Here is a 26,472-nt window from a genome sequence, read left to right as displayed (position 1 = left end):
ACGCGCAGGCGCGCGCCGCGCTGCGTTGCTTTGACGCATTTGCGTCTCGCACGTCCCTCCGTCACGAAAAGAGGAAGACGCAGTGTTGTCTGGGTAACGTATCGGCGCGAAATGCAGCTTGTCACATTTCACGCTGGTTGCCGTCGGGCCGAGATGACGGACGCTGGTCGCACCTGGCGTCAGACTAAAGAGTGCTCACGTTTTGCTAACGTAGTGTCACTGCGCCCATTGTGCGCGTGCGTCAACGCTACATGAGAGTACATTGGGCCCTTCATGTTGCACTCGCGGCCGTTTTCTTTGCTGGCTCCACATATACCAAATTTGGTGTTACGTGACGTCAATGGGTGACAAAATATATGAGTACTGCAAACATGATAATCCTGACACGTGTGTCATGTAAGAACATGACAACATACCACACTGATAGCGTGCTCATGGCCGTTTCGCTAGCTTCACGTATACTAAATTTGCTATCACTTGACGTGAATAGATGACAAAGGTAAACGACACATACACACATAATATTCATGACACGGAAGTCATCTGCAGCATCATTTACATCCACCTCGTAACGTTGTGCTGATTTCAAAGTTACATATCAACATTTCTCAATTGTGCTTCACATATCATCGATTCCCACTGTACGTAGGATCTGCCAATTTTTGAAACACACAAGTATAGAAGAAAATGCGATACACATTGATGAACTAAATAGCAACAAATTCTATAGAGGAATATCGGACAGACGTCTTTCAACTTGCCTATACTCTAAATTGCCGAATCGACTCGTTACGGGCTCACTGATTTTACATGAACAATGCTTTTGTTTCTGTGAATTAAGGCCATTTGGATAGACTCATCAGATAGAGAGGATAGAAATTTCCGATGCCTTCCACTATGGCGTGGTCTTGGCTCATAAAACACGAGTAGTTACCTATTACACATCGAATAAGCAATTGTTAGATCGCTTCTTTTATGCCATGCGCATATTTCCATCGTTTGCATCAAAGTAGCGTACTGCAGAACCTAAAATAAATGCAGAGCTTGAAAAAGGTGGGAAAAGATGATAGGAACGCGGTACGGGCACTCGTTGCCAAATTGATTATTACTGAGTATTGTGCAAAATGCGCGTTCAGGACGTCACAAGTACACTTTTGCACCCATAAAAAGACTAATTCAGCCAAGTATCTCGTAAAGATCACAACAGAGGAGCTCTAACCGACTCACCAGCTAGCTCACACAGTAAAAAATTTTACACCCAAAAGGGTGTAAAAAGGGTGCTTTTACGAGAAAGCACCTTTTGCAACACCCTTTAACACCCATAAATGGTCGATTGAAAAAAAAGCACCCATTTGTTTGGGTGCTTGCCTCGATAGCACCCTAAAATAGGCTCTAAGGGTGCTTTTGTGCCTGAGAAGGGTGTAGGTGACGATTCATTAGATGGAATATGCAGCATAAGAACAACACATAATTATAATATTTGGGATTTTACGTCTCAAAAACCTCGATATGATTATGAGGGACGTCGTAGTGGAAAGCTCTAGAGATTTTGACCATTTGGTGTTTTCAATGGGCGCTGATGTCGCACAGTGCACAGGCTTTTACCTTTTCACCTCCATCTGAATTCAACTGCCACGGCCGGCATCGAACCCGCGACCTTCGGATTGGCGGCCGAGCAGCGTAGCTACTGCACGAATATGTGGACCTTGCGTTAAATGACTGCCTAATTGACTTAGAATGTGTGAAGGTGCTCTTCAAATACAACAGAATGTCAGCAGAAGCAAATCGCGTTTCATCTACAATGGTAATTAACTGCAATCCATGTTACGAAAGCTTTCCTTAGCGTTGGTTATAAGCTACATGTTTGCTATGGATTATATACACACACATAATGTTCGCGCGAGTATGGGTGTGTGTGCGTGAGCCTGCGCATGTGCTCGTGTGTAAGCGCGGTTGTGTGTACACCCTAGCTTGTGTGCGTGCGCGTGTATGTGCGAGTCCGTGCTTGTGTTAAGCGTGCCTGTGCACATGTGTACGCCCATGCATGCATGCGTTTACGGTCGCGTGTGTGTGTTGCCGTATGTGTGTATACGTGTATGTGTGTGTGCCTGTGAATAAGTATGCGTGTGTATCAGCCCGTGCACCCTCAAATTTCCTGTGTGTGTGGGGGGGGGGGCACTGCTTCTTATTGTTTAAGGTCCCACGCCTGTTCAGACTGGGAGTCTATATGGGAGGTGGCTTAAGAAATGGCGGTGTTCATCGCACTGTACACGGACTATTCAGTACATGGAAAACAGCTGCACATTTTCGTACCTCATAATTGCTTACGAACTTGCTGTGGTAGCTGATTAGGTCCGCTGAGGTGCTTCTACGCTCGAAAACGTGGGTTATTACCAATTCACACGGGAAGCTGTCACTGCATGCACTTATGCACAACCATCGTTTATATTAACAATGTTTAACAAGAACGTGCCCTGCCTTTGCTACAGGTGCTTAGCTAGCTCATTGGGCAACCATATGGAATTATGTGCTGATCATGTGGTCAGCAAAAAGTTTGTTATAACAACCTCGGCACGTTTCGTGGTGCGCGACAAGCCTTCTAAACATCCGCGACTGTGGATTAATTTGTTCCAGCTTCGACTACGCATTCAGTGTTTGCGGCACCATACGTGGAATCGCCAGACACAGACAATGCGAAAAGAAATTCCTCTGGAAAAAGGTATAGCGATGCTCTCCCGCTAATGCAACCGAGGACGAAATAATTATTGTTTCTGGCCATTCTAAGGTGCACTTTGTTTTCCGCAAGTTTCGCTTCACTATTTTTCGCCCAATGCAATCGCATTCCGTCAAAATACTCAAAGAACCCGAGGCTGGTAAATAACCTGCGTCGCTGTGCGACTGGCAGGAAGGAGAGTTGCCGTTTACAAGGAGTCATTCCGCGTCGTCGAACGGCCGTCCGCCGTAGGCGCCATAGCGTTTGCCTTTCGGCGCCGTATTGGCGGGTTTCTATCTCCCCCCCCGCTCACCCCGGCCAGCGTTGCTCCCACAACGGCGGTGTAGATAAGCGAATAGTTGCGTCACCGAGCACCTGCGTCGACAGCTGCGGCGCCGCCGCCAGTGCCTCCTCCTTCTCTCTCTCAACGTCGCTCTCTCTGTCTCATCGTCTTTCAAATGCGTTGCGTTGGTCTGGGGTCTTGGTCGCTGTGTGTGTTCTAGCGAACAGGCGCATATTCAATGGTGGTCATGCATGACACCGTGTTCAAAGTGACGCTCGGATTAAGGAATATTTGTGGAGTGGCGGACACGGACAACGTGTGCCTGTTAACGGTGAGTGTATTGTTTTCGTAGGTAGTAATCATGCAGCGCTAGCTGGGCGCCTGCAGCAGCTCTGCCGAAGTAGGCTGCCAGCCATTTACAACAGCATGCGTTCGCGGGCCTGTTGCAGATGCCCGATTAAACGTGGGACTTAACGAGTTTACACAGCTATGCGCGATGTTGCGTAAGTGCCTGCATCACTCATACAGTGAGTGATGTGATCACTTAACAAGGGCGGGATGAGTTGCTGATCGCACATTGTCTCTACACTGCACAAAGTGTTTTAAGATGTGCTTTGGGCTACATCGTAATAACATTTATATTAATACTCAAATGTGCAACGTGCTTCTGTAGGTGTAAGCGTAAAAAAAGAAAGAAAAAGGAAAAATTATGTACAGAGGTGCACTGTACGAAATGGCTTTTTTTTCTGCTTAAAGACGGTATAGTTGGAGGTGCTGATATGCCGCGATGCTCCCAGCACGTGCGCCTCGGTCTTTTAAGCTATTTAGGACAAGTGTCACCAGCAACAGGGAAAGATCCAGCGGACTTCCAAAGGCGCGTTGTTGTGGCCATCGCCGTGCGTTGTTTTGCCTCGTTTCTGTTTGCTGTTTTCGTGCTTTGCCTTCATCTGCGATAACGTTCGGCGTTATAACAGAATCGAGAGAGTATACGTGACTGTGGGAGCTATATGTGCGGTAGCTCTAGCATAAGCCATGGCTGCTACAACGTAGACGGCGTCCGCGCACGTTGGTGTCGTTCGAGCGCTCCTACTTGCTTGATTTTGTTTAACTGAGTATTTAGGCACGGGTTACGTTTGTAAATCCCGTGGTCAATAATCGCTAATAGCGTGCCCCTGATTGCCATCAGACGATGGGCTTGGTTGTCGAAATATGCCAGACGCTTTTTCGGAAAGCAAGCTTTGAAAAAATCTTTTTAAAGAAATACTTTCATACGTGCTAGTCAGTACCTATTGCAGGCCCGCAACTCTTTAAAAACTGGACGAGCTATCACATCTTTTATCAAATTACAATGAATTAAGATGATTGAATTAGAGATGACGAATTTTTGTGCTAGATTAGGTGCACAAAACACATGTTCGCAGCCCTACGTCTAGAAAGCAGGCAAATAGGAAGCACAGCGTCAAATTTGGATTAGATTCCATTGACGGAGCGTCTTGTTAGGGTAGAAAGAATGAGAAAATTGTTAATTTTTGATGCCCTCATAGAGGCACTCAGAATTGCACTGATTGTTGACTTGTAACAATTCCTCAGATTGTTAGAGGCGTGATTGAAGTCAGTAAATCTTTTACTTTTTTTTGCAGACCTCCTGGCTAGTGCCACGCCCAAGATCATTTGTTCTCTTGTAAAAGAGAAAACAGAGATGTCTTCACTGTTTGTACATGAAGAGGTAAGTTTCTTGTGCGTTTTAATTAATGCTACATGTTCTGAACGTTGTACTTTAAGAATTGTTTTTCACACTGGCTCACTACCCTAGAAGGAATTTGATTCTTCGGTGAGTTCAGGCTTTCGTAAGTGCCATTTTTGAGCTGTAGTCTTACACTTCACCTCATTTCGGGAATTTGCTGTATGCTGGAAAACTCTTATCTTTATCATACGAAATTATTGGAATGTATGGGTTGTATGCTTCGAGTTCAGTGTAATGTCAATTACACGCCATTTCGAAGGATACACACTACACATTCTTTATATATGGTGCTGCTAGAACAGCACGAACATCCTTTTATGAGAAGTCATATTTGCTCTTATTACAGGATGAGAGGTTGCCGCTGACGTCCTGCGTAGTCCACCCCGGCCCCAGCCTAGAGCAAGCCTACTTCCTGAACCTCCACATGGATAACCGAAAAATCTTCCGTGTCAGTAATGACGAAGAAGGAGTGACAGCACTGATGAGTTGATTTTTTTTTATTTTCAACATTGTCTACGGCCACAACGCCTTTAACAACCACCGTGATTGAGCGGCTTTTTCTCGGCGTGAGTTTGGAGTTTATCAAAGAAGTTGTTCAGGCAGTACGACGCTGAAAATTTTAGTGTCACAATGCCTGAACAACTTATTCTAGTGTGGTCATGGTAGATGAACAAATATTGTTATTTCTGTAAGTTATTTTGCTTAAATATAGCTGGACCATTCCATGCCAAACGTCCCAGCCACTTTGGCGACCATCTGAATTGTATTTGAAAAAAAAACTGTGCTGACTTACTGTGTTGAAAACAGTGAACTGCTAGAATATTTCAGCGAGAAAAAAAGATTTGTTTATATGGCTGGCTTATAACTTCCTGGCATAATGCCGTCTGTGTGCTGTTTGTGGAAAATTTCGTTTTAAAACTACCGCTTATTTTTTCTAAAGCAAATTCGGTCTACCTGTTAAGTGAATGTGCTTCTGTAAGGTATTTGAAGCTCAATAATAATAGTGCAATTTTTTGCCACATTCGCTTTCAAGAATAAAGCCAAAATGTGTTATGTTTGCATTTTTATTGCAATATTGCATTTTGTATGAATATCTGAGCAGTGAATACTTACTCCACAGAAGATATAATTTGAGGAAAAAATATCTTTATACCTCTCAAGCTGCTGAAATATACGAGAAAATATCACGAATATCACAAAATCGTGATTTTTGTCCGTTTTGAGATGCAATTTGCTCCATGTTGTGATACAATGAAAACTCATCATTATACCTAAACTGTAAGACAATGAAATTCTTTCTGTAATAAAAATCTTATCGCAAAAAGGACAGGAAAGAGCACTGTCAACTGAATTTTATTGAAGGTGCTACGAGCGTTTTTATACTGAGCACAAGACCAGGGCTCATCTGCAACAACACATGTGTGACCACGACAAAATACTTTTAACCGAGAAAAGAATACTCTTTTTCTGAAAAGATAAGTGAAGGTGTACTGATGCATTGATCCTTGGCTTTCCTGATAAAGAGTTCTAAAATCTCTCATTTTTCTGCTTGCTTCTTTTTCAAAAACCGTGTTTTATGAAACCTAGGACTACACTTACATTCTTTACGGTGTCCGGCCATGAGACTACTATAGCCCTTCTTAACATTTAAAGCATGCTGTCTTGCTTGATCTTTGAAGCATTGCCCAGTTTATCGTATGTTTACTTTTCCACGTGTTAGCGGTATCTCATACACATTAGATTGGCATTCAGTAAACCTATTTTAGTGACGAATGGTGCAAGATTGACTATTCCTGTTGCTGTAAGTACATGCACTTTTGAAACCTTGCAAGGGGTGGAAAATAACAATGTCATATCTGCTGGCTTTTTTCCTAAAATAGTGAGACACCTTATGTACGTTGTACCGTGTTAAATGCAAAGGTGATTGGTCATTCTCTTTTTCTTTTGGTCCTGTTTCCTTTAACGTTACTTTCTGCAGGAGGGTTTCGCAAACAAGTGTAATGATGCTGTTGGGGTATTGGCTGGTGCTATCAGCCCAGGAGTGCTAAGAATGTTCTGCCTTTTGATAGTGGGCATTCAAAATTAGGAGAAAGAGGAATTGATACCACATGTATTCAGGCCACCCTTCAGAAGTCATGTTAGCACAAGGGTGAGGTCAGGCTTAAAAACCAGATTAAAAGACTAAAAGATGCTGGGTATCCCAACAGAATCATCACACCCGTTTGCAAAACCCTCCTGCAGAAAGTAAAGTTAAAGAAGACAGGACCAACAAAAAACAATGACCAAAACCTTTGCATGTTACACCACATCACGTGTCTTGCAATTAAAAAAATAGCCAGCAGATATGATATTAGCGTGTTGTTTTCCACCCCTTGCAAGCTTTCAAAAGTGTGTGTACTAAACAGCAACAGAATAGTCAATCTTGCCCTATTCGTCACGAGAATAGGTTTACTTAATGCCAATTTAACGTTTGTAGAATATTTTTTATCAGGTAAACCAATGATCAGTGCATCACTACATGTTCACTTATCCTTTCCGAGAGGGAGTATTCTTTTCACAGTTAAGAATATTTTGTAGTGCTCACATGTGTCGTCGCGCATGAACACGGTTCTTGTACTCCGTATAAAAGCGCTCGTAGCGCATTCATTAAATTCAGTTGACAGTCGGTGCTCTCTCCTGTCCTTTCTGTCTCTTTCTAAAGTTGTCGCGCTGTAACTAGCACACAACCACGATGAATCAACTCTCCCAAATTAAGCTCTTGTTACGTAACACGTAGACAGCGTTTCGTATGGAAAGAAGGAACGGTGCTTTTAAAATAAAATTTTTCACATACAACACCTAGACGGCATTCCAGGAAGTTCAGAAGGCAGCCACGTGACCAAATATTTTTGCTCTCCTAAATATTTCAGAAGTTCACTATTTTCAACGCAGCACGAGTTTTTCGAATACATTTGAGATGGTTGCCAAAATGGCTGGGACATTTGGCATAAAGTGACCCAGCTGTGTCATTAGCCATAATTATGCATTACCTCTTTTGTTTTTTGTGTGTCCTGACTCAGTTTTGTGTTCGTTTTTAGCTTATTGTGTTTCTGATCATTGTATTGGTTTCTTAAGTATTCGCTAAAGTTATATGTGCGAAAACCCATATATGTTTGCATGTACATCATTTCTCATAACCAATTGTTATACATCCAGGAATACAAAGCTTAAACCACTGTGATTATGTACATTTGAAAACACTATCCATATATATTTTTGTGTGCATCACTTCTTGGGAACGATTGTGTACATGAAGGCGTATATAGTGAAATCATGGTGATTGTATATATTTGAAAGAATCATAAGTATATATTTGCCTGTATTTCATTCCTATTAACCGATTGTGTACATGAAGGAGTATTAAACTGGAAACCACTGGGATTTTAGATACTTGAAAGAATTATAGGGATATATTAGCATGTATTTCATTTGTAGTCTCTATGTACTTGAAGCAGTATACTAAACTGAAACCAGTGTAATTGTATGTTGCAAAGAATTGTCAATAAAGTGAAACTGAAAAAATATAATAAACATTTGAGGTGTTGCATGTGTAGAGTACGTATACATGAACGTATATCCGGTGAAAAAGTTGTGTGGCAGAAGAAAAGTTTATGTTTTATTTGCCTATTAAATAAACGCAATATGCAAGGGCAGCAAGGCTTCATTTTCTGTAATGCACATTATGCATATACTGTGAAGTATATATAGATCCAGCACAAGTTCATACACGACTTTACACGTTTGTACTTTTGCCCACACGCAATGAATGGAGCTCGACAGGTGGCGCACCATCGATAATCAGGACCAGTTTGTTCAAGTAGTGTGTAATCAGTGCATGCTGATATCTATTAGTGCAGTCTAAAAGAATACTGCCACCCCTGCCATGGGCACTCAACACCCTTGTGCACCCTTCTCGCACCCTCCTCAGAGGGTGCTGAAAAAGTGATGGACATCGAAGGCACCCTTCCTTAAGGGTGTTTTTGTAACACCCTACAGTTTTTTTACATGTACACCCTATTCTAAGGGTGCATGGTAAAGCACCCTTTTTGGAAGGTGCTGAATTATCACCCTTAGGGTGTCGTCCATGGGACAAGCTCATTTACACCCTTCTGGGTGTAAAATTTTTTACTGTGCTGCAGTGACGTCTGGCTGGCACAGTATGCGCATACTGTGCCAGCCAGACGTCACTGTGTGTAGGGGAGTAAGGTTGAGTAGATTCACCCCAGTGTGTAGTAAATCTTGGGGTGGAATCGCTTTCCCATGTGTCCGCAGGCGCACTTGTGACGTACTGAGTGCACATTTTCTTCAATTTTTTGTAATAAACAGTTGGAAGTGAGCGCCCCCTCTGTCTCCTTGTTTTTTCTACAGCCTTTCTCGTGCGTGTTGTTTATTTTAGGTCAGTGAATAAACACACCCAGCAAGGTAATCTATTAGCGTGCTGCAATCAGAGGTTAGTAAAATGGCCAAATGGCAGATGTCTTGCTCAAAACTGTGCCGTTTCTGAGAAAAGCAGCCAAAAAAAAAAGGAAACACAGTGAGTGCTAAACAGATGCGAGTATGTTTGGAGGTAAACACCAAAATCTTTTTTGACGTAAAAGTATCCATATAGAAGTGATTGAATTGTCATTTGGTCTTGCATTACATGCAACAAAGTAAATAAAAAAAAATAAAAGGACTGGCACATGGAAGGAGACAAAATGAAGCACGATGCCGATAACCGTTTTACAGCAGCGAAAGATTGCAGTAAGGTAAAATTGTGCGAGAGTTGGAAAATATACATGTTTGTAAAAGATAAGTGTGAACAGGATGGAGCAAAAGATTGTAAGGACACAGCACAGTGCTCGTACTATGTACAGTACTACGCTTCTTGCATTCAGTGCTCCATTTTTTACAGGAACGTGTTTTGTGCCAGGCTCCACCAAGACTTCAGTGACGTATTTTCGTCAGGGAAGGGACAATGAAAAAATATGCATGATCAAATGACAAAATTTCGGTGAATGAGAGTCGAACCCAAGACCTCTCGGTCGGCGACAACAGGTGCCGGGCCCGCTATCTACTTCGCAGCGGTCGCATACTTTGTAGGGTTAAAGAACACGCCTTTTGTGCACTGTCCTCTCGCAGTGCTCGCCGTATATTTGGAAGCGGCAGCATGCTAAGGGCTTCTGTAGGTATATTGAGCTGTATGTTGGAGGAATCTAAGTGATAGAAATTTCCGGAGCGCTCCAGTACGGCATCCCAAAGAATCGTATCTTGGCTTTCGGGCATTAAACCTAAAGTATATTGTCATTTAGACTTCTTGAGTTAGAACCATTAGGCTGACTACCAATAATGGTGACGTGTCATTTTCCTACTATTCTGTATTACGCATGTGTGATAGGGGGTTCCTTCACCGCTATTGAATAGTAGCGAGCAACGCTTCTTGTTCTTTTTCGTGCACCAGTGACCATTAGTTGTTCTAACATACCTCATCCACTATTACGGTACTCGAACTTTCTGAAAAGTCCTCGAATACAAGTTTTCTACCTCAAAACAGTGAGTACTTCCAGAGAGCTTGGGTTGTGGCATCCGCTACTACGATATTATTGCTTCGCTGCGCACATGCGTGGCACATGCATCTGAGAACAGCCAGCAAAGTGTCGCATGTCCCGTGATTTACTCAGCACGGAAGGCAGAGCAAGCCGTAATCATAACGGCAGTGAGCAAAAAGTGGAGACGCCTTAAGTATTGCACCAGACTGTCTCATGCATGCATTGCTAGTTTTGGTAGAATGTGTAACTGTTCCCACATTTTTTATTGCATATTCACGAGCGGCCTCCGCATAACCAGTAAAATCTTTCGTGGCGTGGCTACTGCGTTATGAAAGTCACAATGTGACAATATGAAAGTCACAAAAAAAAGAAAACCGTGTCTCAAAGTGTGGTATGCATAATACCTCTGAGCATTTGAGAGAACAAATGGCAGTGCATTTTTATCTACGTAGTTCACGTCATCTGTAAAAAAATTCAGTTCACTCTAACACTGACTGTGTGCCGTGCGCCCACACGACGACATGAACATTTGCTACGTTGCAGCTTATTAAATATCAATTGAATAATCCGAACAACAAAACTGTTCCGTAACAGCATATGACCTTCAGTAGATGGCGCTTCACAACAGTTGTCCTTAATACGAGGTGATGGCTGTATGATATCAGTGTGTATATAGTGTTTTAGGAGCGTCCCGTGCTGAAAAAAAAAACTGAAAAAATAGGCTATTGGACGAGTTTTCAAATGTAGTGTACAAAATAGTTGGGCAAAAAGAAAACTGCAGGGCAAGCGCATACTAACTAGACTTTTGTTTAAAAACACGTTTATATATATATATATATATATATATATATATATATATATATATATATATATATATATATATATATATATATATATATATATATATATATATATATGTATATATATATATATCGCAAGAGACGACGTACCAACACACTTATCACAGTTATCACCAGCTTTTAAAATATGAAAGCTTCAAAGAGCTGACGTGCCGTCTGTTAACAAAAACGTGCGAGCCGTTTGGCATCAGCTAGGAGAGGAGTACGCCTACACTCACCGCGCAGCGCATAACGAAGTTTAACGAAGGCTGACCTTTCCAAGCTATCACCTGTAATCTTTTCAGACGAACATTTAGTGAACGCCCCGTCTGTTCAGTATAACACATACGACACGTGAAAGACCCCTGATAGGAAACTAACTTCCTTACGACACTTCGATAGGTTGTCCCTGTGCTTGACCTCACATTTCCTCGATCTGTGCACCATCCAGTCCACATTCCATTCAACGGCAGCGCATAGCCTAACCAGCTTATGCTCAGCCAAAAATACAACGTCAATATCATATCTCGCACCAACCTTCTTCAGACGACGTGAAAAAAGAGCGTGCAAGAAGGAGATACTGGCAAGCACCTTCTCCGAACCCTTTCCAATCGAGCGGTTCTATTCTGACGGCACTTTCCCCGAGAATTCTTGCACATAGGTGGCCTCAAATAATGACAGCACAGCACTCTTCCAGCAGCATGTTTATATGCTTAGTGAAGTGGCGTATACGGGCTTGTCCTGTACTTTTTATTCGTTTCTTTGCACGTTCCTTTGCGGAGTTCTTTTTTTCTTTACCAAAAAGTGCAGGTGGTGGTAGCCCGCTGATTGCTTTAAGCGCTCGGGGATCCCTGCTGCCGGCGATGACAGATATATAAGCGTTCAACAAATACTTGTTGCGTGTTGTTGTAACACTGGGGTGTGTTTTTCATACACGCCGTATATTGTCTCTCAGCAGAGCTGTGTGTGGCTATGCTCTGCCGGATCACGTTCGCTGCGCGCGTAGATAAACAAGATCGAGCTTCACGCCAAAAAGCGACGAAGACCCTCCTGAAGTTTCTGCGATAAACCCGCCTCGTCGAACGATTGTGGCTTTTTAGTGTGTTTGTGTGTTTTAGCTTCCGTCTCACTTCCTTTCTCTCATTCTCTTTTCCTTACTTTTCTGTCTACTATTTCGCCTTCGCCAGTGCAGGGTAGCAAACCAGACACTTGCTTTCTGCTTGACGTCCATGCCTTTCTTCATACCATCTTTCTCTTTCTCTCTGGCTAACAGACAGGATCCGCTAAAGCGGTGTTATTGTGACAAAAAAAAAGATTATAAATGAACATGTCGTAATAAAACTAAGTAGAAAACTGCAAGATTGCGTTTACGCGGCAATAAAGTGGGCAATGCTGGCTCGAAGACCCTTGCGTAAGAAACGGACTTACTGCTATTTTTGTACCTAGTTCATAGTGTTGCTCGTACGCTGCACAACGTAATTTGAATACTGCGTTGTTGAGATAAGACAAGTCGCACGCAAAAGAAGCAGTGATAAATTAACTTGTCTTTTTATTGTCTCAATATTGTTTGTAATCATAACTTATAGGCTCGCTATACCAGATCCACCATATATAAAGTCAACCTGACTTGCATTTCATCATTGTACAAAAGAGCAAGCGCTATCTGATCTTTTTTTTTTTCAAATATTCTTCCTAAGACAGTGCTTGTTATATTTGGCTATAAGCTTCCGCGATTGTCAACGTGCACACTAAGTGAACAAGCCTGAACGGGACCAATCGTAGACTAGGCACTTTAACTGACCACATTTTAATTGTCTCCTGCTCCACTCAGCCAGTCGGTGGTGCTGGACGTTCCGGCGTTGAGCGTGTGAATGGGCCGTCGTAACGAGCGAAGGATCACGTGACGCGAGGAGAAACGAGCAAAATGACAGCCTCTTGCGCCGCGAGTCCGCTCTGCTCGGAACACGCAGTGATTGTTCGGCAAGCACGCAAGCACCGACGGCACTTCCGGACAGACAAGAATCTGTGCCTCATCGGAGCGGTCGTCGCAGACTATCCTTTCTGGAATCAGCGTAGGTGGCATCAAGGTTTCACCAAATGAACTAGAGCTGACACTTAGGACCATAAGAGAGCGTCTCAAGATGCTTCTTTGGCACATTCGTCAAAGGGCCTTCGCGAATCTACGATAGTAAGCGATTTAATCTAATAGTAATGATTTTGATTTGAATTCGAAGCATTTCTTAGTGAACTTAGGCGAGTTTGAATCTATCTATCTATCTATCTATCTATCTATCTATCTATCTATCTATCTATCTATCTATCTATCTATCTATCTATCTATCTATCTGCCCCGCCGCGGTGGTCTAGCGGCTAAGGTACTCGGCTGCTTACCCACAGGTCGCGGGATCGAATCCCGGCTGCGGCGGCTGCATTTCCGATGGAGGCGGAAATGTTGTAGGCCCGTGTGCTCAGATTTGGGTGCACGTTAAAGAACCCTAGGTGGTCGAAATTTCCGGAGCCCTCCACTACGGCGTCTCTCATAATCATATAGTAGTTTTGGGACGTTAAACCCCACAAATCAATCAAATCAATCAACAATCAATCAATCTATCTATCTACCGATGACCTAAAGCACTCCTGGCCGTTCGTATAATAGGATCTATACCAAAATTGGTATGGCAGAACATGATTGTGTGACGAGCAAAAGTGACTTGTCATGACAAAAGTTATGATATGCATGTGATGAATTTCATGATTTACATTTCATGGTCTGGCTGCTCTTGCGGTGGTTTCATTTAGATGGCATATCGCAAAACTGGTATGGTATGACATGCCTGCATGGCGAACCTAAGTGACAGGCCCTCACGTGGAAATCGTGACATGCGTGTCATGTAAAACATGACCACTTGCTACGCTCATAGTGCGCTTGCGGCCGTTTCGCTAGCTTCACATATACCATATTTAGTATTACGTGACGTAAATGGACGACGAACACATATGCCAGGTGCTAGCATTATATTCATGATATCGAAGTCATGTACGGCTGAATTCATGTCCGTCTCGTAATCTTGCGCTGATTTTATTGTGACAGTTCTGCCTCCTCTATTCGTGCTTCGCATATCATCGATTCCCACTGTATGTGGGATCTAGCCATTCTCTATCCCACCGAGCGGGGTCATTGGCGGGCTCGATTCAGGCGCACATGCCCGGGGTACTCAGAATGACACACAAAAGCAGCCACTAGTCCTCTACCTATTTAAAAAAGCCCAGTCGTTTGATTTGCCACAAGGCAGCATGGTGAACGCGCTGCCTCAGGGCAGGGCGTTTAAATGCTTTTGTGCCAACTTCTGCCCCTGATTTGTCTATTTAGGGTCCAACCTTCTTACGCCGTGGGTCGTATGTCTCGTGTCGTCGTCGTAGTAGCAGTAGCAGCCTCCACTCGTTTAGTTTTTAGAATAACCGCTGAATGGCGGTACTTGTAAATGAAGAATATATGATTAAAAGATGCGAGATGGTGGTACTTGCAGAGTTCACTAAATGAACAGACGGACGGATGGACAGATTGACAGACGGGCGGACGGACGGATGGATGGATGGACAAATGGGCGGGTGGACAGACAGGCTAGCAGACGGGCGGACGCATGGACGAACGGACGGATGGGTGCACAGACAGACAGACGCATGGGCGGATGCATGGACTGGCAGACAGACTTGTGGACGCATAGACGGACTGATGTACACACGGATGGACGGACGCATGGACAACGAATGGTCGCACAGACGAACGCAAGGACAGACGCATGGACGGACGGAAGCACAGACGGACTGAAGGATGCTTCGCCCCTCTCATCCTCATTCACTCCATGAATATGCAATGATTTTTTTCGCCAAGCTCGGCGCAACTATCTAAAAATATACGCGCTCCGCAACCTGCACGAGTCGGCCAATGAAAATATGAAAAAAATGTCTTAGAACTGGCAATGTTTTTTTTCTCCTTGGAAAAAAAAGAAAAGTAACGTCTTGTAAAGAAGAAGAGCGTTCGAGTTGAGGCGCTTAGCACTCACGATTTGCATACCTTTGAAAGTCAAAAGAGTGGCGTAAAAAAATCCTGACGCGGCAGTTTTGCGCCAATTCAGCCGAGCCTTAATGCGCTTACGAGAAGTGGCATCAGCCAAGGTTCAAAAGCAGTGGAAACACGTGAGCAGTGTTTGCTTCAAAGTATTAGGAGCCCCCCCCCTCTCCCTTTTTTTTACTGGCACTCTCTTTAGTTTAATATATTGTTTGTATTTGAGCGTATTTAATTAGTATGCAGATATTCAGAAACGGCGGGTGTGATACACTGTGGTAATGAGTTTTGATTGAGGGCAAATTATGCTTGAAATTATACTTCCGTCATCAAAGCGGGCATATTTTCAGCACGAGGCTTCATGCCATCCATCCGTGCACCCAGAACTTTCATTCACAGCTTCACATTCTCAGCTTCTGCATTGTTTTATTTGTTGTCTTTGTTTTTGTAGTTCTCTTACATCTGTAAGCGTGGATATAACAAAACACTAGAATTGGGAATAATGGCACGACATGATTTACAGTGAAAGTCAGCTCTACCCACAGAAGGGGACAGAAGAGGGGACTCATAAGAGAGGTTTTGCGTCCCCTTTTGTGTCCCCTCCTTTCGGTTGCGCAGACTTACACTCCTAATCATACCGATAATAACGACATATATCTTCCTTGCCCACTGTGTGTATGAGTCTTCATAAACAATTGAATAGGAGGAGCGATTTTCTAAATGTAAGCATGGGAGCCCCAAATTATTGTATCCGCTTGTAGGTTGGTGATAATAGCATACAATAAAATGAATCGTAGGGATATTCACCCTCTTGCGTTGGTCGGATGTGAACCCGTAGCCTTGTCCGTCACGGGGGAGCGGTGAGAATGGTGCTCAATTGCCAGCCCGAAGGCCGCAGGTCCGATCCCAGTCGCGGCAATGCCATTTTGATGGTGGCAAAATGATGGAGGCCCGTGCACTGTGTGGTATTAGTGCGCGTTAAGGAACACCAAATGTTTGAATCTGCCGAGCCCTTCGCTACGGCGTTTCTGATATTCGTATCGTGGCTCTGGACCGTAAAACCCCACAAAGTATAATCAATATTATGAAGCTACATGCTTTGAATCAGTCATCTTATTCTCAACCGGTTAAGCAAGAAAAGAAGGCACTTCCCCGTCCAGTAGGTTTCAGGTGACCACTAACTTCTGTAAGCTCAGTAAGTGTACCTTAGACGAAAGCGTGGTATTTGGAGCATAGCACCTATATACTTCGATAGGAATGCGCTTCGCATATGGATATGTGAGTCATTTATTTGATTAAAACTTGCTGTTCCACAAAGGTCACAATGGTTGCTCCCTTACACACTTCAACTACCAAACCAAATCAGAGTAAGCAACAGAACGATGTACAAAAGGAGCAGGCGGGTACGTTCCTCTACAGCACATGGACGTTGGTGGAGTGACATAGTCCACAGTCCTGCAAAATTCCATTTTCATAAAAACAGGTCAACTGAATTAGCCCTTATTACCCAAAAAGGGGTTATATTGCAAAACTTTGAGAAAAAAATGGTGCTTGCTATTTTTCTCGATTTCTCAAAGTACTCTGACCTTATAAGTCCTAATGTTCTGCTTAAAAAACTTGATCACCATGGTGTCAGAGGCGTAGCTCATTCTCTAATTACATCCTACCTTGAACACAGATTTCAATTCTTAGATATAGCTGTGGACCGTTCAGAGTTGATATGCGTGACAACAGGCGCCCCGCAGGGGAGCATATTGGTTCCGTACTTCTTAACACTGTACATCAATGACATCATAAATGTTGACCCATCGGCAAAGTGCGCAATTTATGCAGACGATACAAGCATGTTTTCTGAGGGTGACTCAGGTTCTGAAATGTGAAATTGAGCCAACAAAACGCTTGCAAGTACACACAAGTGGATGACGAGCAGTTACCTTAAAATTATATTTCGAAAAACAAAAACAATATTGTTTCATCCACGTAGTAAACAATTTTAATTAAGCCCATTTTGATTAAACAATACTGAAATGGATATTCTGCTGCCTTTCAAATCACTTGGCGTATATTTCTCTCAAACTATGGCATGGGATAGCCAAGTGAATTATTGCTTAGTTGGTAAATTATACAGAGCAATAGGTACTATGCGTCGCCATTGCAGTTATGTGCTCACATCTATTAACAAAATTTTACATAATTCAATGTTGCTTTCTTTGGTTCAACGTGTAATTCTAGTCGGGGGGACCACTACAGTCGAAAATGTTCAGCGACTCAAGTTACTTCAAAAAAAAAAAAAAAAAGCTATATGCCTATACGTTTCAGGGTGTTCTATCTTTTGCATACATCTCCTATGTTTACAAAGCTCAGTACCATAAAAATTGAATCTTTGACAACAAGTAAACTTGTCGCATAAATAGACTGGTTAAAATTAAGAATGATGACTCTTTAATACAACTAGCAGCCTTGCAGCAAAATAATTGCTTTTATAGATTTTGTAATATGGAACCTCGGAAGGTCAACCAAAACAGAACTGTATACGGTGACCAAACGCTACAGTTTTGTTTACCAACTCTTTTAAATCGGGTACACAAAGAAAATGGTCTCGATGTATCCACTCTGTCGCCGAAAAGCCTACGATACATATTCGTATGATTTCCTGAGTTGCCGTAGGTTCATCTGTTGTTTCTTTTTGCTTTGCTGTCTCCATCAGTACGGGTATTTTTTTCTCGGTTTTTCAAATGTTTAGGCAATACCCTTGTTCACTATTTCTTACCGTGTTTGCTTACTGCTTCTGCTGTACTGTTTATGCAGTTGGTATAGAGCATGCCTTGAACTGCTGTTACAGCTCAGTATGTGAGGTCGCCAGGTTCTCCTGAAACTGCTCAGTGCAGCTTTTTTGCCTGGTCTCCTCGCAACCTTGTTGCGCAACAAACTTAATTCAATTCAATTATTCAATTCAATATTCCGGTAAATGCACTGTGTCGCACTACAAAACCCGTGACTTCCCAGCGTGTTTAAAATTTTACATTAGCATACGATGTATTTGCGATAGGTAAATTCAATTGTTTTGAAACACCACACGATTTGTAGTGCGATACTGTATCGTTACTAGAATGTTCCAGTTGGTCTCTACTTCGTATGACCGAGAGTCGTTTTTGATAACTGGCTCTTTTTTATTTCCATGCAACATATTTTTTTCACCTACCTCGCATTCAGTTATGGCAACCGTCAAGAGATGGTACCACATACTAATGTCCCCTAATTGTGACAATGCAATCGATATACACGGTACATAGGAAAGTACGTCTCGACCGTACGTTGGAAAACCGCAGCAAAGTAAACAACAAAAGTTCCATTATTGTATTTGGATAATTATGGCGTGCTTTCACCAGTCATTCGTATGCGAATGTTGGTTAATGCAAAGCTGCTTTTTCCGCGCATTGAGAGACAAACCAGAGTCCGTGATTTTCAGCTTCGTTATCGCAACCACCAGTGCTGCTGGCGCATCAGGTTTTGTCAAATGCCAACTATGCAGTTTAGTGCATACGCATCATTCGGTGAACACCACCCAACAGCCACTCAAGTTACCACGCTGTACCGCAGCCTAACTTTGCATATTAACCTAATTTGAAGGCTAACATCGATGGCAGTTCTGTCATTACTTCTTCGAGTACTGAAGCCGGATTTTTTTCCTTTCCGTTCAAGATAAAATTAGAATGGTAGCTGCGCAGGGCGTAAAATGTAGATCATCCTTTGTAACATATTTTCTCTTTAGGATCATGTTGAAGCTAGTTTCCAGTCACATCTATTCTGTCTAAGTGATCGGGACACATTAACGGGGCACTTGAATTTATTAGCCGGCAGTAAGATCCCTAATAACGTTGGACGTTATTTCGCCACGATTGTACAGGGGTTCTTGGAAACCCTACTATTGCAGAAACGAACAGGCAAAAGTGAAAGGTAAAAGTAGGTAGATCTCACGTCTTTTGGGAATCAGTTTAATCGATTTCATGCAAAGCACTCGGTGAGTGTTTGCATGAAACTGTCTATGCTGCACTTTGTGGTTGCAAGCTGAGCGTCATGAGGTGGATCGATGCATTTTTTACAAGTGTAGCTGTTGCGTCAGACCCAGGCTGGGCTTGAAAAAAAAATCCCTAGATGTCCGCGTGAGCCCTCTCCGGAATTTGAATGGAGGGAGTGTTCTGCCTAGGACAAATAAAGAAAGAGGTGTTTTCGAGGCCTTCAACAAATGACTTCAACCAGCTCCCCCACCCCCCCCTAAAAAAATAAATCCTGGCCATGAGCCTGTGTTGTGTCCACAATGTGGACTTACCAAGAGATTTATTCTCCCGGTGTCCATCTAGTGGACATGTACCATTCGGGAGACTGCACTCGGTTACCCGAAAAGTGGTGAGCCGTGCCGTCACGGCTTTCTCGACCTTGTCAACACACCGAACTCACCAGCACAATGCTTGCGAAAGGACAACGAAAATGGACAAAATTTACAGTAACAGGACTCTTATAGACAAGCTTGACAAGTCGGAACTTGCGTATAAATGTGTTGAGATGTTTGAAGAACGATGCAGGGAATACGCATTGACCTTCAAGGTGCGTCACGTGGGCGGCCACGTTACATCTATTTCGAGTGCTAACATGATTAGAGTTATGACAGGGCCTCCGAAATGTGCGTTTGAGAGCGAATCTCTGGGGACAGCATTCGTTGCGGCGAAACGCGTTCCGTCATTCTCATTCGTGCAAGTAGTCGTGAAAGCTTCGTGAGGTCAAAAAGACGCTGCACAAGAGAGACCGGAAACAGGCGGCGTGCTGCTGGCATAGGTGCAGCCGATCAGTAGAAGCTCAACCGGTCGTTCCACTAAATGAAAACCATGAGAATTCCACCCCGGTAACGTCAGCTCTACTGGCGCTTAAAGGGCAATTACTGCACTGGTTTAACGTTAGCATTCAGAACGAATGAACTGCAGTATTCTCGAAACAAAATACACTTCGCGGTAGGTTGATGTTAATACAGTACGTAACATTCGTTATTGTATTCCTCCTGCATAAGGCAACACTTTATTACATAGCTTAATGAATCATAATAACACAATTGTAGCGTTTACTACATTGATATATAAATCTCAGCATAGCCCGAGAACCACATACTGATGTTAACTTAACATGATGCCTGTTCCACAGCAGTACAAGTTCTATGTTTGTTGCTTTGCTATAAAGGTAGACTGCCAGCAATGCAACGAGAATGTACGTTACACTGACATTACGGCTCCATAGTTACTTTTTAAAAAAAAAACATACTCAAAACGTGTTGTAGCTCTGTGGTGAAACATTCCTGGCTGCCCTATAAGACGCTGAAGATTTATTCCTGCTTACTCGAATAAAATCGGCACGCCAATGCTGCTGTGTCAAGTTTTTTTCCTCTTCATTCTCCTGCACTGAACTTATGAACGTCGGTCCTCACCACTTCTGGGCTGATGTACACTGCCAATCACTTGCATTCCCTCTGAGACCACTTGATCTTATTTTGGATAAGGCAACGCAGGTCACGTGGTGGTGATTAGAATCGCCATGCTTTCCAAATCCTTATGTCTTGTTCAAGATAGATCAGAATCTGTGATGGGAATCCCGCCTCTTGGAGACCACCTTATTTTTATGGTTCGGCAGTGACAAAACAAATTCAATAAATCGGTTAAGTTGTGAAGAAATACGTCTGCATAGGACAGATAGTAACAATGAACCAAACCATGAGTTTAAAAGATGAATAAGAACGGGATAGATACCATCCGGCAAGCATTCTAAAATTTTGACTGGTAGTCTACCACTCTTTTTCGAGAGGAAGGAATATAAAAGCTGCATATTGTCGGCATTTGCCTACGCAGAACAAACCAGACGGCTTACAAAGAGGGTTCAGCCTAAATCAAAGACGACGCAGCAAGCGATGGAAATGAAAATGGTAGGTGTAACGTTGAGAGACAGGAATACAGCAGAGTTGGTCGGGGAATAAACGGGGTTGAAGGAAATTATAGTTTAAATCAAGAAGAAAAAAATGAACATGGCTGGGCACGTGACGCGACAGGATAAGCTATGGTTTTTAAGGGTAGCTAACTGGGTTTCAAGCGAAGGCAAACGCGTGAAGAGGAGACAGAAAATTGGGAGAGCAGATGAGATTAGAAGTTTGCAGGTATAACGCCGCAGCAGAGAGCACAGAGCTGGTTTGGTTGGCGGATCATGGGAAAAGCGTTTGCCCTGACGTGGGTGTAGTCAAGATTATGATCATGATGATAATGACCAACAATAATCAAATAGTTGAGTGAGAGGCGACCCTGTGCGCTTCTGATCGAGTGCAGCAAAAAGCCCTGGTTTGTCAATTCCTGACAGCTGGGAGAGTCAATGGTCTTACGCACTAGGAAGTCCAACCACTAGCGATTCATTTGTGAGAAAGCAATGTTTTATTCAGTTTCTGTCAATCAACTGCGGCTGCACCGGCATACCGCGGCCAGTGGTTTCTGGTCTGTGCCAATTGTATCTGGAGGAAAATATGCGACGTGCGGGACATTATTTTCACGTTATTGATTTCATGACCAAACAACTGTACTAGTCAGAACCTCTTATCCTATCATACAAATTTTGGTCAACACTGTGCTAAGGAGGTGATTACAAAAGTACCTGGGCGCAGACGGCTAGAAGGATACATACGTATCAGAAATCAATTATTTCGTTATTGAATGCTTTGCATTGAATAACCGTGAATAACCGTGAGAAGAGCAGTGAACTCATACCAACTAGCACCCATGGCATCTTTATTTGCAGATGAGCACACGCTTACTGAGCAAAAAGAACCGGCAATGAACTGGATGATTCGACAATTCACCAAGCCCGTCGCCTCTTCACCACCGTATCTGGAACGCGACGATTCATTCGACACTGTCTGGTACGCCCTGCCGACCATCGATCGACCATCCGCGGAAGACGATCAGTCAGGCAGTTTTCTGGACAGGACAATGCTTAGGCACCTGAGTGCCAGGAGGACCATTTGGTTCAGACCTACTAGTTGTAAGTCATGAGATGTTCCAGTTTTTCACTAAGAAGCCGCGGTTCGATACCCGGCAAAGCGGCAGTGTAACGATAGTAAAAAAACGATTACTCCATTCTGCTGTGATCTGGCTAACACCTTTATACTGTATAATAATAATAATAATAATAATTATAATAATAATAATAATAATAATAATAATAATAATAATGCAGATATCGCGTACCTGGGAATCGACGTTATGCCAAGCATACGCAGGAAAGGTGACCGTGTTGCAATTTTATTATTGAGTGACACGTCATGAAATGACGCTAAATACACGTACAAATGTTGCACGCGCAGACATGTTGAAGGGTTGTAGATATTTATATAACCAGTTGTTTTCACTTGCGTAACGATGCCACGTGGAACATGCGTATTAGCAACGCCGGAAGCTAATATGGAGCGCTTATGCTCGCAAAGATGCAGGCCCTGACACTGCTACATAAATCAACTTCAGCGCATGGCACCCAACCGAAATTCCCGTTAACCTGACGTGACGGCCGTATCAAAGGAGTGCATATGCAATGTTTAGAAAATTAGGTAGGCAGAGCTGCAACAACTATTGAAGTTTCACAAAGATTAGCGTCTATTTGAACAGTACAACCGATAATTGTCGAGCTCTGTGGTAGAATGCTTGAATACCAGGCAAAATGCTTAGGTTCGATTCCTGCTGGGACCCTGAAATTTATTATTTGCATTCGTCGGTGGGCCAACGCTGCCTATGTCAGGTTTTTCTTAACACTGAGATTTATTATATGCCTTCGTTGGGTCGACGCTACTGATGTCGGGTATTCCTTAACACGCATGCGTTAAAATCGCCCCTGTGGGTTCTCGTAGTTGCTGGGTGGATACTAAGTGTCAATCACCTGTGGCACATGCTCGTATACCAGCGGCACATACCCGCCCGTGAGTATGTGCCACTGTAATACGGGAAGTGTTTGACGATTTATGATACGGGATCGTGACATTATTCATGTCTTCACCAGCGCGTCATATTCGTCAAACCAACTTACCCTCCCTTGCTAATTTTGGTTCACGACAAGTCAAAGGATTGACCTTGAAACAACCCAAACGTAAGTGTCTAGATAGACAGATAGATAGATAGATAGATAGATAGATAGATAGATAGATAGATAGATAGATAGATAGATAGATAGATACGCTCAAAGTGGCTGAAGTTCGCTAAGAAATGCTTCGCATTCAATAATAATATTATTATTATTAATAATAATAATATTATAATAATATCTGGGCTTTTACTTATGAAAGTTTTACAGTATAAAAAATTTAATGCACAGTAAGGTGACCTGTACGACCTCCTAATATGCGCGTGTGCTTAGATCGGGAGTGAATAAAATTTGTATTAGACATGAGTGCAATGGGTAGATTTTAGAAGAAACCTTGGTGGTAACAGCTACATGCCATGCTTTATTATTTGGAAGAAGTCAGAGCTACAGAATCATATGGTAATGGCGGTGGTTGGCAAAGACGCAAATCAGTACGTAATGAGAGAAAAAGAAAGTGGACCAAAAGGTAACCAGCTGCTGCTAGGGATCAAACTTGTGACCTTCGAGCAACGCGTCCGATGCTTTCGAAATTGAGCTGGAGCAGCGGCCATACAACCGTGCACTTTTTGAGGTATATATGTGCATTGGAACTAGGCAGTGTCACTCAGCGCCACCAGTAGTCTTACGGCGAGAAGAAAACACATTTTTTGCCCATCGCTGCCACGTAGCACTTGATCTATCTATCTATCTATCTATCTATCTATCTATCTATCTATCTATCTATCTATCTATCTATATATATATATATATATATATATATATATATATATATATATATATATATATATATATATATATATATATATATATATATATATATATATATATATATACAAAAATCGCTCAATATAATACACAAATTCTGCTAAAGCCTCTAACGCTCAAGCACACTAACATGGGTGGACCTGCACAGACATTACTTTGTCTAACATTTTACTCGCTTGTTTTTCAATATTTTATTCTACTGCAGCTTCAGTCTTGGCAGCTCTATAACTGTCCTCACAACCTGTGCGCAGCGTCCGACGCAACGACCGCGCAGGATCTGTCCATGCAAGCTCTTCATCGCTATGCTATTCGCGAAACAAGGTCGACGACGAGAACCCCAGCAACGAAGCGACGGGTCCTTCGAGACAGGCTCAAAGTCATGATGGCGGCCGCCTTCAGTACAATACCTGCCTTCATCCCGGCTGCCGCCGGTGCTGCGAACCATACAACGACGGTACACAACGCGATCTCCACGTCGCCGAAACCAACGTGGTTCACAACCTCAACGGAGCCTGCTAGTGTGCGACGCAAAGCGGACACGTTAAGCGGGAGCGATTTTACGTCCGACTGGGTTCGAGTCCTCGTCGTGCCAAAGCCCAAGTTTCGAAACTACTCGTTTTTCTAATTGTAATTAGGTGTATTGCTATAGCCACATTATGTATGCCATCGCATATTTACAACACGAAAAAACGCGTGTTAAACATTTACCTTGCAATAGCAGAAAACTTGCTTTTCATATGCAATTTTCTTTTATAGTCCACTACGGTAATGATGTCTGTGTCCTAACTGTTTTTCGCTGTCAGGAAAGTGTCGGTTGAAATTTGAATTCTTGGGAATTCACATAGCATCTGACTTGAGCTGGAAAAAGGAAATTACCTACATCATTACCAGTGGCAACCATATGATAAGGTACCTACTACGAAACTTTGTTCACACCCCTCAAGTCAGAGAGAGAGAGAGAGAGAACAAGGATGAAAAAAAGGCAGGGAGGTTAACCAAGGCTGGGCCTAGTAGGCTACCTTGCACGCAGAAGGGAGTAAAGGGGATACAAATTAGAGAGAGAGAGAAGGAGATAAATGTCACTCATGGCGTCGATTAAACGGCCATTATGTGCTTAACATCACAGACGGTGAGTCGCATCCATGTCTTGATATATTGAACGCATTCGTTGCATGAACTTGTATGCGCGGTTCTATGCACCCAAAATCTTGCCGAAGGCAAGGCCATAAAGGTGCCGCTTGCATTCAAGACTAGAAAGATAAGAAAACCCTGGATTACGCAAGAACTTTTTAAAATGATAAAACACAAAGATAAATTGTACCATAGTTTTCTTGCTACACGTTCGCCTGAGGTGCTGATAATGTTTAAAAAGTATCGAAACAAACTGAATGCGCAACTCAGGCGTGCCAGGATTGCTTATCATGAGCGTATGTTTACAGACGCCACGGGTAAACATCCTGATATCTTGTGGAACATAATAAATAAGGTTCTTGGTCGCGAGAAACATTCTGCCGCGCCGGAGAAGTTAATCCACAATAAAACCGAAATCTCTGGTTTAGCACTTGCTAATCACTTTAATGAGTACTTTGCAAGCATAAGCGCGGTACAACAACCACAACAAGCTCCACCAAATACATCATCGTTTCTTTCCACTCCTAATAGCTTATTTTTAAATCCCACTAATGAATATGAAGTATTTACCACATTTAAGAATCTTAAGAATAGTAAAGCTCTCGATATAGATGACATACAGATAAAGCCTGTGAAGTATGTATTAGAATACATTGCTCCAGCTTTAACACACATCTTTAATTTGGCTTTACAGTATGGAATTTTCCCAGAAAAAATGAAAATGAGTAGGGTAACTGTTATTTTTAAAGGAGGTGACAGAAATGATACGTCAAATTATCGACCAATTTCAATAATTCCAGTATTTTCCAAAGGCTTAGAAAAGATTATTTTTTCGCGTGTTTCAAGTTTTTTTGACAGACACAGTGTTCTATCTGATGCCCAGTTCGGCTTCCGTAAAGGCAGGTCAACGGAAACCGCTTTGCTCACACTCAAGGAATATGTACTGAAAAATATTGAGAGAAATCTTTTCACCTTGGCGCTCTTCATTGATTTTAGTAAAGCCTTCGATTGCATAAATCACAAAATTCTACTGTGGAAATTATCACAGAATGGCCTAAGAGGTATTCCATTAACATTATTCGAGTCTTATTTAACTGATCGCAAACAATCTGTTTGCATAAGAGACGAAAAATCATGTTTTCTTCCCATAATAAACGGTGTACCACAGGGTAGTGTATTAGGTCCGCTGCTCTTTAATGTCTATGTTAAT

The 26,472-nt window shown here is 42.7% G+C and overlaps 1 protein-coding gene across 1 annotated transcript in view; it reads left to right on the top strand.

The window, feature by feature from the left end:
- Positions 1-25,735, top strand: part of LOC142817524 (uncharacterized) — a 95,007-nt gene extending 69,272 nt beyond the window's left edge. The window contains exons 7-8 of the mRNA XM_075894553.1: positions 22,035-22,277; positions 24,383-25,735. Coding sequence (XP_075750668.1) covers positions 22,035-22,277; positions 24,383-24,756 — 617 coding nt within the window. The 3' untranslated portion in view covers positions 24,757-25,735. The remainder of the gene's footprint in view (positions 1-22,034; positions 22,278-24,382) is intronic.
- The last annotated feature ends 737 nt before the right edge of the window (positions 25,736-26,472 follow it).

The sequence above is a fragment of the Rhipicephalus microplus genome, chromosome 5 (assembly GCF_043290135.1).
Source record: "Rhipicephalus microplus isolate Deutch F79 chromosome 5, USDA_Rmic, whole genome shotgun sequence".
NCBI classification, from domain to species: domain Eukaryota; kingdom Metazoa; phylum Arthropoda; class Arachnida; order Ixodida; family Ixodidae; genus Rhipicephalus; species Rhipicephalus microplus.
This window is presented reverse-complemented; position numbering and strand designations above follow the sequence as displayed.